The 15,920-nt window shown below is 39.8% G+C and overlaps 1 protein-coding gene across 2 annotated transcripts; it reads left to right on the forward strand.

The window, feature by feature from the left end:
• Positions 1-708: 708 nt before the first annotated feature.
• On the forward strand, positions 709-15,727 carry sh3gl1b (SH3-domain GRB2-like 1b). Of its 2 annotated transcripts, XM_079656588.1 has the most exons (10): positions 709-1,123; positions 6,145-6,213; positions 6,969-7,041; positions 7,458-7,601; positions 8,058-8,191; positions 8,284-8,442; positions 10,769-10,872; positions 11,011-11,144; positions 11,813-11,860; positions 13,171-15,727. In XM_079656588.1, exons 1-10 carry the CDS (start codon positions 1,079-1,081, stop codon positions 13,362-13,364), a joined length of 1,104 nt encoding a protein of 367 aa, XP_079512714.1. In that variant the 5' UTR covers positions 709-1,078; the 3' UTR covers positions 13,365-15,727. The 2 variants fall into 2 exon arrangements, with proteins under 2 accessions (XP_079512714.1, XP_079512715.1); XM_079656589.1 differs by lacking the exon at positions 11,813-11,860.
• The last annotated feature ends 193 nt before the right edge of the window (positions 15,728-15,920 follow it).

Below are 15,920 nucleotides of genomic sequence, written 5' to 3' on the forward strand. Positions count from 1 at the left end.
TAAAAATAGTTTTGTGAGTTTTTGAAGTATCCACCTCTAAAACACCTGGTATTATATATTCTATAATCAGAATAAGAAATCCTTTTTCAAGCAGTGTTACAACAGCAAATGGTGCAGATAGATGAGATGAGATGATATTTAACTTGAACTTCTACACAGCAAGTCTTTAGCAAAGTATAGAGCTCTAAACCCTGCACAGGAAGAATGGGGTTGAATTGATTCGTGTTTTGCTCGGTGGTACACTTGCGAGTTAACTAGCTATGTTTTGCAGCAGTCAAAAACACAATATAGTCTCATTTAATTTGTTTTGACTAATTAGGATCTCTTTTTTAGACATAAAAAAGGCTGGTGTTGCCTGAGGCTGTGAACATCTGGTCTGTATCTAAATATGCACCTACAATGTTAGACATGGTGCACTTACAATGGTTTGACTTACGTGAAGCAAATACTATGTTTATGGTTTATGCACCTAAGTCGCTTTGGATAAAAGTGTCGGCTAAATTAAATGTAAGATAATGTATTAATTAATTAATGTATTTATATATAAAAGTCAATTTCATTAGTATTTATAAGGACCTCTTAGTTATTTCACTAGACATAAAAAAGGCTGATGTTGCCTGAGGCTTTGAACATCTGGTCTGTAAACCCGGCAGCAGACAGACGGGGTTTCCTGCTCCATCCAGCAGGGGGCGGGGTGCACTAACGGAAGATCCGTCTGCTACTATCTGATCCAAACTCGAGAGACTGATTTTTCTTCAAAGTGGCTGGTCCAGATTTGATACCCTGTATAACTTACAAGTTTCTATTAGATGTTTTATTAGTTCGGACGATATTTCGTTGTATTTTTGCAAACTTAGCTCCGTTATCTTCCGTGACAGTGGGAACAATAATCCTCGACGTTGACGTGGTCAGTTGGCGTGTCCCGACTCGGAGTGACGGCTGTGCAGTCCTATGATTCCTGCTAAACATTTTTTTATTTGTTGCACTGGTCCCCTTTTTTCTAACAAACTATAACGCTAACTTTAGTTAAAACCAATTACACCTCCGTTGGAAGTTGAAGACAAAGCCGGAGCTCAAGATGTCGGTAGCGGGCTTCAAGAAGCAGTTTTATAAAGCCAGCCAGGTTTGCAAAACTTTTCTTCTAGCTAGCTAACTGTCATGTAGCTAGGTAGCTTTAGTTAGCATTATTAGCTAGTAGTTTATAGTTGGCTATTGTTAATAACGCTTTGTTAATGTAGCTGTAACTGTGTGGTGACAGCCCGGAAGCTAACATTATTGGAAACGTTTTGTACCAGTGTGTTAAATGTCAGTGTTATTTTTAGTTTGCACTTTGTGTTCTTTCACAGCTTAAACTTTATGAGCATCTCTCGGACATGTTTTGCATTAACTGAACTAACTATCTTGAGCTAATGCTAAGGGACGTCTTTGTGCTATTAGCTGTGTACAGGTATTTCATATTGTGTTTTTTTAAGCTAACGTACCCAGCAGTGCACCAATTCAGATTCAGTAAGTACACATCCTGTGGTAAACATTAGCTCTGTTTGCCAAGGGTGAGTCAGGATCTGAGAATAAAATAACAATACAGTAAAAAGTAATGCATTATAAACAGACACAACGGTTGTCTTTATAATGGGAACGATAATTCACTTGTGTGAGTTAATGTATCCTAAACTTAAGGTTTTGGTAATGCTTCTCTGCAGTGAGGACCCAGTTACCTATTGTCCAGCAGTGTTGTGTTAATCTTTTGTTTAGTTACCCGGATCAATAATAGGGGCAGTTAAGGAGAGACACATGAAGTGAACAGTTGTCTTTATTATAAGGAAGATAATTTTCTTTTGTGAGTTAGTGTAACCTAAACATAAGGTTTTGGTAATGCTTCTCTGCAGTGAAGACCAAGTTACCTATTCCAGCTGGTTTAGTCTTTTGTTTAGTGACACAGATCGATAACTAGGCCACTTAGGAGAGACATTTAAAATACCTATAGGTTAGAAATGGCACGGCCTGATATGAATATAAACCGTCTTTCAGTGTCTAAACCAGGTCTAAACCTTGGTGCGAATGTTTTTAATTTTGCCCAGCTCTCTTAGTCATGGGCGGGGACGGTTCAAAAATATTTTTTTCCAGTCTCTTTTTTCTTCCTACCCCTGCTGATCTAAGCAGGAAAGACATTTGGTTGCTGCCCTAGCTTCCTGTCAGGAACAGACTCAGATCCCTGTTGGGTTAGTTATGATGAACAATAATATGATTAGAAGCGGTCGTGTTAGCAGTGTTGTCTGCATGAAACAGATCAGTAAAGGGGTTTGTGGGAGATTAAGTGGATTAGTGAAAGTGATCTAAGTATTGATGCAGAGAAGGAGGCTGAAATAGTGTCCTTTCCCTTTATTTCCCTGAAATGCAGCTGATTTTATTGCCAAAGCTCCACTAGAGTCAATAATACTTGACATAGCTTGGATTTTCTTCACTGGAGGCATGCAGGAAGTTGGCTGTGGAAATGATATCTGTGTCCTGTAGCTTCAAACATCCTTGTTTTTCTGCTTTTCTGTCTCTCTTTTGCTGTTATCTATTTTCCTAAGAATTACTCTCAACACTAAATCTTAGAAACCTGAAATTTCTAGTCTCAAAGGGCAGTTAAATCAACAACTTAACACAATAGGTGTGACGGCTGGAGTGATCTTTACTCCTGAATGGAGACAACTAAGTTAGACAGTTTAGGCTATAGTTGTGCAGTTTATCAACTTCATTTAGTCTTCTGGTTCTCAAATGCTTAATGTTATAGCTGGAAAAAAAGACAAGTTATGCTCACATTGGGAACATCAAACATTAACTAAGGGATAATACCAAAGAAGTTATCTGTTTCTAATTGTGTAATGGTTGACTCAGAAGCAAAGTGATGCAATGAACCAGTAGACGTGTGGATTTCTCATTTAAAATTCACTGTTGCTGGCCTTGCCTTTAGTTTCATACTGCACAAAACAGCTGTGCAGAGGTGTCCAATTATAGTGTTCAGTTACCAGAACATAATGTAAACCCACCAGACAACCAATTTCAAAAGTCCCAAGTAGTCATTGTGTAAATAACAATAACTAGTGCTTTATTTTCTATCTTTATTTTTTTTTTACTTTTACTATTGCGAGGTAAAAAGTTGAAATGCATTGTTCGTGTTAGGAGTGTGTCTGAACAGTTCTAAATTGCCCTTAACTGTTTCTAGCTTTTTCATTATATTGAGTCTTAATACACAGTTGAATCAGGACGCAGTAGGTTACAGATGTGTCGATGAAAGGTAGATTAGAGTGTGGTGCAGAATGCAGACTTCATCTATCATGTTCATCATGTTATCTGGGATTAATCCCCATGACTGAGAATCGCTCTGTATTCTAATCCCCCACCTAGGAAAGTATTGCTCTCAAAGTAGGTAAAGCCATCATACAGGTGCTGGTGAAATACTGTGGTGACAGGCTTCTGTGTGAAAGAGGAAATGGTAGTTGTTGTTGTTGTTGTTGGCTTACTGAATACTAGAAACAAGGAAAGAGTTGCTATTTGAATTTAAGATGCAGGAACGTGGACAAATATATAAACGTACAATCCCTGATATGCTTAATACCTGGTAACAGGAACATCTTTTCCTCTGAAATGTGTGTTGCTCAGACACTGTGGTTGAAGATCTTTAGTTTTATATCTAGCTTTGATCTCAACCCACCCTCCCTGACCTGGTTTTGATTGACCTGGTTTTCTAGACACAATGTTGTTTCTAATCTGTAGGATGTTTTCATTTTAGCCTTTTTGTTCTGCGCTTACATTTTCTAAATTACAAATATTGGCTTTTACAATAGCAATAAAGCACATAATGCTAAACAAATAAAACAAGTATTTTATTTGAAAGAAATGTATAGCTTAAAATAATGTTTTGCCTGCCAGCTGATGTGTGTAATGCTATGTAAGTCAACAATATAGATGAACACAAGGCTGCCATTGTATGACTTTCACTTGCTTTTCATCTGGTATCTACACATTTAATGTAAAACCCTTCTTTGTCTTTCAGTCTTCAAGTGATTTGGAAAAACACCTGAAACTAGGCTTTGTGATAATGTAGTAGCATTTAAGAAACTACCGTACTACTAGTAGCTCAAATACCTAGTTATTATAATGAAGAGGATACATGTTATAGACTGATCCCTCTGTGTAGCTATGTGTGTTTATACCAAAACTTCCAGTTGAGAACCTTTGTGTGGATGTGTTTGGGCTGCAGTCCTTAGAGCCTGTGTGCATGTCAATATGCACGTTACACTCACATGACAACTTGATGTTTTCATTTGCAGAAGATTTATAAGTGGCTAACGCATCACTTTGTTTGCTTCAATTTCCCAATCCAACGTCAGACAAAATGCATATCTCAAGTTTAGTGACTTATTAAATAAACACTGTAAAACCTGTCATAAATGAAATGTGTTACCTACCCCTAAACGTTTTGTAAGACAGACTAGGGCGTTGGAGAAGATGAGATGGTACAAACGTAGGAGTGCACACTGCAATCCTAACCCAGATGTAGGGAGTCAAATGTTAAGAGCTGATGGTGTATCTTTACTTGTGACCTGAGCCCCCCCAGGCCCCCGGTCATGTGCTTTCCACACACAGCAGAGACTCAGCTGTGGAGGTTCCCCAACAGCCACTGCTGGGGAAAGAGTGAACATGATGTATTTCATTTCTTTGTTTCTCAGAACAAGTGAAAGATAAACAACCCTAATGATGTAATCTGTATACTTAAAGCTTTGATGTAAATCTACATTACACACTCTAACTCATAAGCACTTCCCTCAGACCCAGTGCTAATTCCAGCAATCCTAAACAGCAGTTTGTAGGAAATGACTCAAACTGCCGTAGCTCTATCACAGATGACTGCATTTGAAAATGTAGAGAAAAATGTCGTCTTCCTCTTTTAACCAAAATTGATCAATTGGCAAAAATATAAAGGTGTTGGTTACAAATGTGACACATTACTTAGCCTGTGTTTTATAGCCTAGCTCCTACAACTATGCAGTTGTCTAAAAAGTAATCTGTTAAAATTCTAAAAGAATCCCTCGATGGTAATATACTGTATTTTGAAGGAAAGCAATACTCGTCTCTCACATCAACGACTCTAGAAACATTTACTGAAGCGTTAAAGTTTCAAAATGACTCATCCCTCTTTCAAGGCCTCTTTTGCAGTCTTTAATTAAATGTCCAGACAGTGCTCCCCCTGCGAGTACTGTAGGGGAAACAATTGAACATTAAAAGCCGGGTTGTAACAACCTCCCTGAAAACGTAAATGCACCAGATGAACACAGATTCATTACACCCTGGTGTGACACATGGCATACACCTGAGTAAAAGTATCCTTGTGGTTTGCTTTTGTCTTTGCAGAAAGTCTGCAAGTGACTCTGTAACCAAGGACTTTTTTTTTTATGATCTAACTTGTTGTGTTGGGGGTTGTCTTTGTGTGCCAGAGAAACTCAGTTATGGAAGCATGCAGCTCAGGGACACAGCACTCAAGGTTTTCACTATCTTGAAGTCAAAGCATCTCAAAGCCAGAACAACAGTTTCATTCATTTTCCAGTTCTCTGTGAGTGGCTTCTCTGAAAAAGCATGAATCCTGCTCACATTTTTAGGAATTAGCTGACGAGGATGTAAAAAAGCACACAAAAGACACACTTTTTCAATTTGTTAGACTCGTGTCTGTGGCCTTATGACATGCAGAACTTCTCTGTTGGGTTTCATGTCAACATGTTTTACTTTAACAGAGTTTGCTGGAGCAACATTTCTTCACCCTGCAAAATCAAAACAACAGGAATGACATAACACAGCTCTTGTTGTTCTTTGGATTCATATCTTTTTGCTACACTGTGATATGCTTCTAAAATCATATCTTAAAGACACCTGATGAGTTAAGTTAAAGGAAGGTTTGGTAAAACACAGGCATTCACGGTGATCACATACATTTGGTGTAAAGTTCCGTTTTTAATTTTCTACCCAAAGCAGGCGTGTGAATGTGTTTTTTTAATTAGAAAGGAACTTGTTTCCACACTCAAATAGAAAGCATTAATTCATGAGTACTGTGTCTTTTCTCCCCCTTCCTCCTGCCTTTCCCTCTCTTTCCGTCTCTCCCTCCAGCTGGTCAGTGAGAAAGTCGGAGGTGCAGAAGGAACCAAACTAGATGATGACTTCAGAGACTTGGAACGGGTAAGAGAGGCATCTTTGCGTGGTTAGGTTTACACGCAGTAAACAAGCAAACTGCTGTGCCTGTGGGACTTTGCTCTTGATGTTTGAACCTCATTTAAAACAATACATTGTCTTCTGATGGTCGAAAACACGTTGCTAAATCTCTCTAAAACGCTTGATGACACCAGAAACAAGTCTATCAACAACAGTTTGTTTTCAAGCAACATTTTACAACTTTTACAAGGTGAATATTTGCGGATTTATTTAGTCTTCTGGTATGATCGTTCTTTGACTGTCTTTGGGTTTGGACTGCTGGGTAGACAAAACAGTTTTGAAGACATAACATTAGGCTCCTGTGAATTTAAATGTTATAGACCATTTGTTATTGTTTGATCCAGAAAATAACTGCCGCTAACTGATAATGCACATCTTTACGGTTTGCAGTCTTTGTTAACATTTTTGATTTAGTTTATCATCCAAAACAGGAACACATCTAATATAAAAAGATATTAAGAGTGCTAAAGAAAGCCTCCAGCTCTCAGGCTTCATACAGCCAGTTGTTACTGTTATGTCCATAATATACATAACTTGTACGGTATCGAAATTTGATGAGAATGAAAATGACTCATTTTACATTTTTTTTGTAATACTTTAAACTTCCTGTATGATCCAATGAGCATACAGTGGGGCCTGTCTCTATTTAGTTGTAGCTGTGTGGTTAGTACAGTAGCTCTGTTGTACACGTGTGATGTATGTGTGTTTGCTGTGTTTCGTAGAAAGTAGATGTGACCAGTAAAGCAGTAGTGGAGGTAATCTCCAAAACATCAGAGTACCTTCAGCCCAACCCAGGTGAGAAAAAACCCGGTTTCCATGCAATTATTTAGACTGTTTGTGTTTTCTGTTTGAGAGGGAGACAAAAAGAGATATGGAAAGAAAAGTAAGAAGGTGGACTGTCACTCATAATGTTTGAAGCTTTGATGCTTTGTCCCTTTTTTGAACCGCTGACCCCCTTTTTCTAGGTAGTTAGTACGACCCACGCATCATTATTGCCATCATTCCACACTACAAAATGATTTGAATGTGCGTGCTGGAATTTTTATTGTCTGTGCCACTCTGTTAGAAACATGCACTAATCACGCGCCACATGCATGTACATTCGACGTGCAAAGATCATCTGACAAACAGCCTGTGTTGACCGGTAGCGGGTCGATCAGTGCATCTCAAGTTTAAACTGTGATGATATTTATTTCACATCCCTTCCGCAGCGTCACGGGCCAAACTGTCCATGTTGAACACCATGTCGAAGATCCGCGGCCAGGTGAAGAACCCGGGCTACCCCCAGGCCGAGGGGCTGCTCGGGGAGTGTATGGGCAAGTATGGACGGGATCTCGGAGAGGACACTAACTTTGGTAAGGTGTGTGTGTGTGTGTGTGTGTGTGTGTGTGTGTGTGTGTGTGTGTGTGTGTGTGTGTGTGTGTGTGTGTGTGTGTGTGTGTGTGTGTGTGTGTGTGTGTGTGTGTGTGTGTGTGTGTGTGTGTGTGTGTGTGTGTGTGTGTGTGTGTGTGTGTGTGTGTGTGTGTGTGTGTGTGTGTGTGTGTGTGTGTGTGTGTGTGTGTGTGTGTGTGTGTGTGTGTGTGTGTGTGTGTGTGTGTGTGTGTGTGTGTGTGTGTGTGTGTGTGTGTGTGTGTGGCACACTCACGGATAACAGTGCTTCAAAATGCTTTTTGACTATTTTATGTATTGTGTGTGTTTGGTTTTGTTGGATGCTATCCGTAACTTTATGAGTGGTCTGATGGTGAATTGATTCTGTGGCAGTCGAATATAAATGTATGTCACTGAGCTAGTAATCTCTGTGTGTGGCTCAGGCGGAGCACTAGTAGATGTTGGAGAGTCCATGAAGAGAATGGCAGAAGTGAAAGACTCCCTAGATATCGATGTCAAACAGAACTTCATTGACCCGTTGCAAGGGCTCTGTGACAAAGACCTCAGAGAGATACAGGTATAATAACAACATACATTCTTCATATTGTCAGATTGAATTTAATGGTAAGATAGTGATGACCTTTGTGCCTCCTCCTCTTACCATGTCAGCATCACCTGAAGAAGCTGGAAGGACGCCGCTTGGACTACGATTACAAGAAAAAACGTCAGGGCAAGATTCCAGACGAGGAGTTGCGGCAGGCCTTAGAGAAGTTTCACGAGTCAAAGGAAGTGGCTGAGACGAGCATGTACAACCTGCTGGAGACTGACGTGAGGACTGATTTAATACCGTTTAGTTTGTTGTGTTAGTCTTTCCTGAATCCTTATTTTAAACTTGATTCTTCCTCTATGCAATCCATCGTTAAATAATAATACGTTTATTTATTATACCACCTTTCACATAAATAGATTTCACAAAGTGCTTCACAAGTGAAAAAAGTTCATATTAAGTCCACAGAAACATGAATACAATAATCACATGAGGCATACATTTAAGGTCAACATAAAAACAAAACACAGACCACGTGGAGTCCTGAAAGGAACAAACATAATAACAGAGCGCATCACACACATTTCAAATAGAAATAAAAGCCAATGTAAAAAGGTACAAAGTACAACGAGGGGTTATTGTGTTAGCCCTTTCCTCAGATAAGAACATCACTTCTGATGGGTGAAAGCCAGTCATACTTAACACAGCATTTGGTACATTTAACCCACTTTGAACACTGTGAGAAAAAAACATTTCCACTCTTCAGAGAAACCGTTGAAACATCTAATCTGTAGCTTTATTGTTTAGCTACACTGAGTCTCACTTTTACTGTTAGTCAATACTAGGGGGTGCCAGCGATTATTCGAATATTCGTTAGTCACCATAATCGAAAATTATTTTAAAAATTCGATTTTATTTATATTTTTTTTTATTATTCTTTAAGTTTTTTGTTTTTTTCCTGGCTTAGTTTCAAACAAAATATAGACTAATGCTAATAATAGTATTAATAATTCTAAATGGCCATTGATCACACCACCAGTTTGTTTTACTGTAAACTTGGAGCCCTTCGCTGCGCTGCTACACAACGACCCCGCCCCTCTCCATCACACGTGCGATTGATTTATTGGAGTGAGAACACAACTAAAGATGAACAAAGGAAAGAAGAGTTCCTCGTGGAAGTACTTCAAAGAGACAAGTGCAAATGAGGTCAAATGCAAGAGTTTTTTTTCTTTCTCTCCCGCGGGGGGGGTGCGGTCGTGGAATAATAGATTATTATTCGCCTGGGCTGTCCGGTTTTCGATTTTGATCATGGTCAGTTTCTGGCATACCTAGTCAATACACACCCATACAACAAACATATGCTATTAGTTACACCTGTAAAACAATCAAACTGGAGATAATAAAAGTATTCAATAGCTCTAGTTGACATTTAAACCCCATTCAGGGTTAGGAATGAATATTTGTTTGCCATGCACATAAATGCAGGTGTGTGCTGTAGTGAGAAGAACACAAAGAGCTTGGAGCATGCAGCCGAGTGCAACACTAGTTTACCCTTTTAATATGAACATTACTTTTGATATTGTGAGGAAGTCTGTCTGTTGTCTACTTCCAGTTTAGGTATATGTTGTTCCCCACGACTATATTCTATGTATGTCAAATTTGAGCTGGAATTAGGGCTGCTCGATTATGGCAAAAATCATAATCTCGATTATTTGGGTAAATAATTGATATCACGATTATTAAAAACGATTATCCATTTACTTTGAAAACATCCATTTATTGAAAAAAAAAATGTTAAAGGTGGGGTAGGTCATTTTGGAGAAACCAGCTCGAGTACACAGCCGGAAAATATCTGCCACTTCCTCACAGAGCCCCTCCTCCAACACACGAACGCTCACATTAACAATGAGGGCACGAGATAAGTTTGTGCACAGATGGAAGGCTGACAGGCAGGTAGGCCATCCAGTTATTTTAGCCGGGCCGGCTAAAAGTATTGGTCGTGCTTTTTACAGTACTACGGCTTCCACAGATGACATTTTTTTAATGAATTTCCACATTGACATTTATGGATTTATTGTCAAAGCACTTCAGATATTCATTGCTATCGGGATGTTAAGAGCATTCCATGGAATATAACAAAAAGTGTATTTCGAGACGGTTTCTCAAACGTACCTACCCCACCTTTAACAGTATGTTTTGAACAGTTGATTACCCTGAACTTTAAGTATAATTCAACTGAAAAAAAAAAAAATGTAATTTTTTTTTTGTATTATGTTGTTTTCATAATCGTTGCAAGCTAAAATCGTAATTGCGATTCAAAATACGATTTTAATTGAGCAGCCCTAGCGTGAATGATACTTTTAAGAAAATATTCTGAAATCAAGGTGTACTAACTGGGGAGATATGGATGAATGTTCCTTAAAGTCGAACATGAGTTAAGATGGATCACATTGAAGTGCTGTCCACGGCAGCCTTCATGAAATGTGCTGTTTATCAAAAATACAGAAGAAAATGGAGCTGTTTATTCACTGGAATGACAAAAACAGTAACCTAAGCAGAGTGACTCTGATTATCTTCTGTATGTGCTGATTTTGTGTGTGTGCGCAGATAGAGCAGGTGAGCCAGCTCTCCTCCCTGGTGGAGTCCCAGCTGCAGTACCACAGGCAGGCGGTGCAGGTGCTGGAGGAGCTTTCTGACAAACTCAGAGACAGGTGCAGTAAAGACGCAAAGACCAACACAATATGAAATACATCCGAGTGTGCAGCCTTCGAGCTTTTCAAGTCACGGTATCTGGGAACATAGTTTTGTATTTGTTCTGAAATGTAAAATCAACGTATCTTCTTGATTAGGATGAGTGATGCTCAGTCTCGCCCAAGACGTGAATACACACCTAAACCCAAACCTATCTATGATTTCGGAGAAGACAACCATTCAAATGGCGGATTCTCCACTTCAATGGCCCCCCCACCTTCCCGCAATTCAGGTAAGAAACTGCAGATGGACTCTTTTTTTGTGAGGCCCAAAACAAAGATAATGTTTAGACAACCATTCAAACGGCGGATTCTCCACTTCAATGGCCCCCCCACCTTCCCGCAATTCAGGTAAGAAACTGCAGATGGACTCTTTTTTTGTGAGGCCCAAAACAAAGATAATGTTTTTACTATGAAAACTTTGAGAGCAGATCATGAAAAAACAAAGATAAAAAAATAAGCTCTCTTTCTTGGCAATGATTTGATCCTTGAAATGAGTCAAAGCCACACAAAAAGGCAGAAAAACAAGTGTAGAAAAAGTGCTGATTACCAGAGTTCCAACGGCAAAAAAACCTCTAGCTGTTTCTACACAAACACAAGATGGACTCAGCCCAAGTAGCGTGCCTGCGACGAACACTCTCCTAAGAATTCTAACAGAAGCTTCACTGGAAAAAAGTCAGCATTGCTCAAGAGCTGCAACCAATCAGTGCCACTGAGCACAAATATGTTAATCACATTTCTCCTGTTGTGTTGTCGAGTCAGCGCTGAATTCTTTACTCTCAAATGCATTTTTCATGAGAAAATTGACGTCTGTTGGGGGTGAGTGTGTGAGTGTGTGTCCTGCCTTGTCATGTGGCCTTTCTCCAACTGACCTTGTTCCTCTTTCCTGTGATATCATCAGAGCCTTCTTTTCACTCGGCCGCATTGTCCTTTCGGAAACTCAGACAGTGTGAGTCACAAAGTGTGGGACGACGGTTTTTTTTTTCATAATATTCTGGTGAAACGGTCTAGTGTGTTTGTTCAGCTTCTGGTGTGAAATGTAGGAAGTAGGATACAAGTTGCTTCTCACAGGTTCAACACATAATTGGTGGTTTGTGGTGCACGTTTACTTTAACTGCATGAAAGAGGTTTTGTATGCTTTTCACATCCTGTTCTTCAGATACTGCAGCCTGACTTACTAAAAGCATTCACACATTCTTAACCACTGACTCCGTCCAAAATTACTTTCAACATGCAGCCCTTTAACAAATCCTAGTTCATTCAAAACAATTCCAAACTACCCTTTTCTTCCCCTAATTTCTGGCTATGAGATCATTATCAAGATAAACTGTTGTGTTTATATTCAGAGCAAACACATTCCCCCTCACAAGCACTCATGTAAATGGGGCTCATATTTGTTTATAGCTAATAAGCAGCTAGTCTGTTTATCAGACTGCTTGTCAGACTTCTTAAATAGACAACTCTGCAGTGATTGGGCTTCTTATATGACCTACTTTTCGAGAAATGTTTGGAATTATCTCAAGTTGCTTCGGAGTTGGTTCTCTTCACTCTCGTATTTACATTTGTTTTTCCTGTCCCTGTAAACTGATACAGTATGGGGTAAACACAGAGAAAGAGCTTTCCCCGCCTCTAGCCGGCACTGCAGTCTGGGGTTGAACTGGACACAATGAGAAAATTGTTTGGAGACAAAAAAAGCTGTGTGTGACTCTTCTGGTGAGGTCACAGTGAAAGGGATAGATTGAGGAAACGACAGGCAGTAAAACACAGAAACGTGGAGGCTGCGGCTCAGTGGTTATTGTGCTGGACTACGAATCAGGGGATAGCAAGTTCGAGTCCCACTGCAGTCAGCATGTCGTTTTGTCCCTGAGACACTTCACCCCAAATGGCTCCTGTGGGGATGGTCCACAGTACTGAATGTATGTAAGCCGCTTTGGATAAAAGCGTCTAACAAGTGACATGTAATGTGGAGTCAGAGGAAGTTTTGGTTTTAACTTTGTGCATTGCTTTGAAGTTGAAGTTGTTTTTGAATGCACGAAAAGCTATATAACACCCCCAGTAAGCATAACATGGCCCCCTTTAATGTGAGCAATGTGACAAGCTTTTCCCTGAAAACGTCTCTGCTGCGGCTTAGAGCTGGGCGATATTAGGAAAATCAAATATTATATATTCGACTAAATAATTTGATATTCTGTATTTTTATTTTAGGAGTTTTTCTCATTTGACCCTCATTTTGTCATTTCTCCACCCTGGTTTCCTCAGCCCCCGAGCAGCCGAGCTGTAAGGCGCTGTACGACTTTGATCCAGAGAACGAGGGAGAGCTGGGCTTCCGAGAGGGCGACATCATCACCCTGACCAATCAGATCGACGAGAACTGGTACGAGGGCATGCTGAACAACCAGTCGGGATTCTTCCCTCTCAACTACGTCGACGTCCTCGTCCCGTTGCCACACTAATCTGAAGCGAGATAAGGAGGAGACTGATGAAGAGGAGGAGGGCAGAGCAAGTCGAGAGGAAGGAAAGCGAATCCAAGGGACGGTCCGCAGAATATTTCATTTTCACCTTCAGCTCCAACGTCGCCATCACCGACGAGCACTTTTTTTTGTCATCTGGAGTCCTGGAGAGTCACAATTCAAAGCCCAGACCAGGATTACAACCTGTTCCACACAAAGGTGAACGGTTCTGAGACGGACACAAAATGTCACCACGCATTTCCTGGCAGTCAGAAACATTTCCTGAGGAATAACTGATGACGCATTTCTAAGAATGATTTGTCTTTTTACCACAAATTAGTGATATCATAACTGACTGTATAAAATCAGGTTATAATGACGAGGTGATGCATTCACAGCATCCTTTTTTTACGTGCCTGCAGTCTGTTTCAAAACTCAGGTTAGTAACCCAACCTATAGGCCGCTTTCAGACTGCCTCACAGTACATACCAGTTGTTTTCTGACTGAATGTTATGCTCATTTCAATAACGAAATGTCTTGATGCCACCTGCTGGTGAGATGAAGTATTACTTTGACCTAAACTAAAATGAAACCACACACAGCTAGATTTTGTGTTTATCTAGCAGAAACATTTCATTTGTTTATGAGAAACAAGAAGAAATTGCTCTCAGATTTGTGATTTGACAACTATCAGGATTGGGCCTATTTGTTAAGCCCTATTTTTTAAAGATCAAAGTCAAAGCTATTTCCTGATAATAGCTTCAGAGGACAAGAGGCCTGAAAGAGTGGGTGTCCTTATTTGATTTCAGTATTTTGTTTCTGTAGTATCAACTTACTACAATAGATTTCAAAGTAGACCTGCTTACTGAATATGTGAGACATGTTGTAATTGCACCTTGGTCCGAAAATGAGATTGATATGTGTGTGACAGACTTACTCCAGCATTACACACCGACCAAAGTTTAAATGCAGACGTTGCACCTTTTTGTCACTCGAGACGCAGGCGTGTGTTCGTCGTCTAGAGATGCAGAATGATTATTTGTTTTCGTGGTTGTCTGCTAGTCTGTTCGATAGAAGAGACGGAGCCAAAAAGTCTTTATAAATGCAATAGAAACATATCGCGCCCGTTTGCTAAAAAGTATTCTGTAACATAGCCATATATTCTTTTAGTTTTGGAACTGTTTGTCTCCGCATGTTCAGTCTTTTTTTCTTATATTGGTCTGTTGATCCGTTTTATAGCGCCTGAATATCGATGACACTGCTGGTCAGTCTCTCATATTCGTCACCTTAGTGTCCCACTATTCCCTGTCTTTGTCTTTGATAATGTTGAAACTCATCTGTGCTTCGTACTTACTCTGACCGTGTGATCCTGGTGATGGACAATGGCTCAAATTAGATGTATTTGTCAGTACGTTGGGCTGATGTACAGAAGACGTTTCTGTTTAGTTAATCTATGTGGACAAGGCTGGTTTCTTGTTATGGATTTAACCACACCTGCAGAATCTAATCCCACACACACTGTACATTATGAGGGAACGACCTGGAGTGAAAGGGAAAACATCAAGGGAAAATTATTGTCAATTTTGACTACATTTGGAGAACGTTTGTTAGTAAACATGAATCAAAACGCGTATCGTTGGTCAAGCTGATAATGACCAAAAAGAGGTTTCAAATTGTGAATGACAAATGAGTGCTCCTCACTGTTTGTGTCCCTTCTTCTAATCCGTTTGTCATCACTCCGCGCAGCCAAACACTTCCCCCACTCCTCGGTTTGGTCCTTGTCTAATATGTTTACATCTCTGTGCTTACTACATTCAAAGCTTGTATCAAGTTCAGGGTAAAGTGTACGAGGTGCTGTCTGGGTCTCACTGTTATCACAAAGTCCTTGATAGCTTTGTTTTAGTGCCTTTGGAAAAGAAAGGAGGGGAAAGTACCACAACTAATCCAGCAACCAAAACCTAACCTAGCTCCTAAAGAACAAGGACAAGATTTCTTTTTCTACTTTTTATTTCTAGCCGTTGGCACTTCCTGTGTAAAGATGAAATGCATGTGTGCTCATTTCTGCACATTTGTAACACTACAGGCCGTTTCCTGGACACGTGTTGTTTGGACTAATGTGAGGTCTTATCAGGCAGACCACCAGCGGAAACTGCTTTTTTTTATTGTAGATTTGAATCCATGTTTGGATCAAATGTCCCTCTGATTCATTTTTTTAAGGGCTATGCATTTGTTTAAACAGTCTTAATGCTCTTTTGAACAGTGTTAAATCATTTTGGCTCTCTATAGTATTATTTTTTATATACAAGCCCTTAAAAAAAAACATTTAAATTAATCTTTGCATCTAGTCCTGTATTACAGCTTGTAAATGTATGTCTTTAGATTTAAAAGTGGGGTAGGTCATTTTGGAGAAACCAGCTTTTGAAAATACACAGCCGAAGAAATCTGCCTCTTCTTACAGAGCCCTCCTCCAACACACACAAACGCGCACATGACCAATGAGGGCACGAGATAAGTGTGTGCACAGATGGAAGGCTGACAGGCAGGTAGGCCATCCAGTTA

Source organism: Notothenia rossii (genome assembly GCF_949606895.1).
Source record: "Notothenia rossii genome assembly, chromosome: 1".
In the NCBI taxonomy this organism is placed as follows: domain Eukaryota; kingdom Metazoa; phylum Chordata; class Actinopteri; order Perciformes; family Nototheniidae; genus Notothenia; species Notothenia rossii.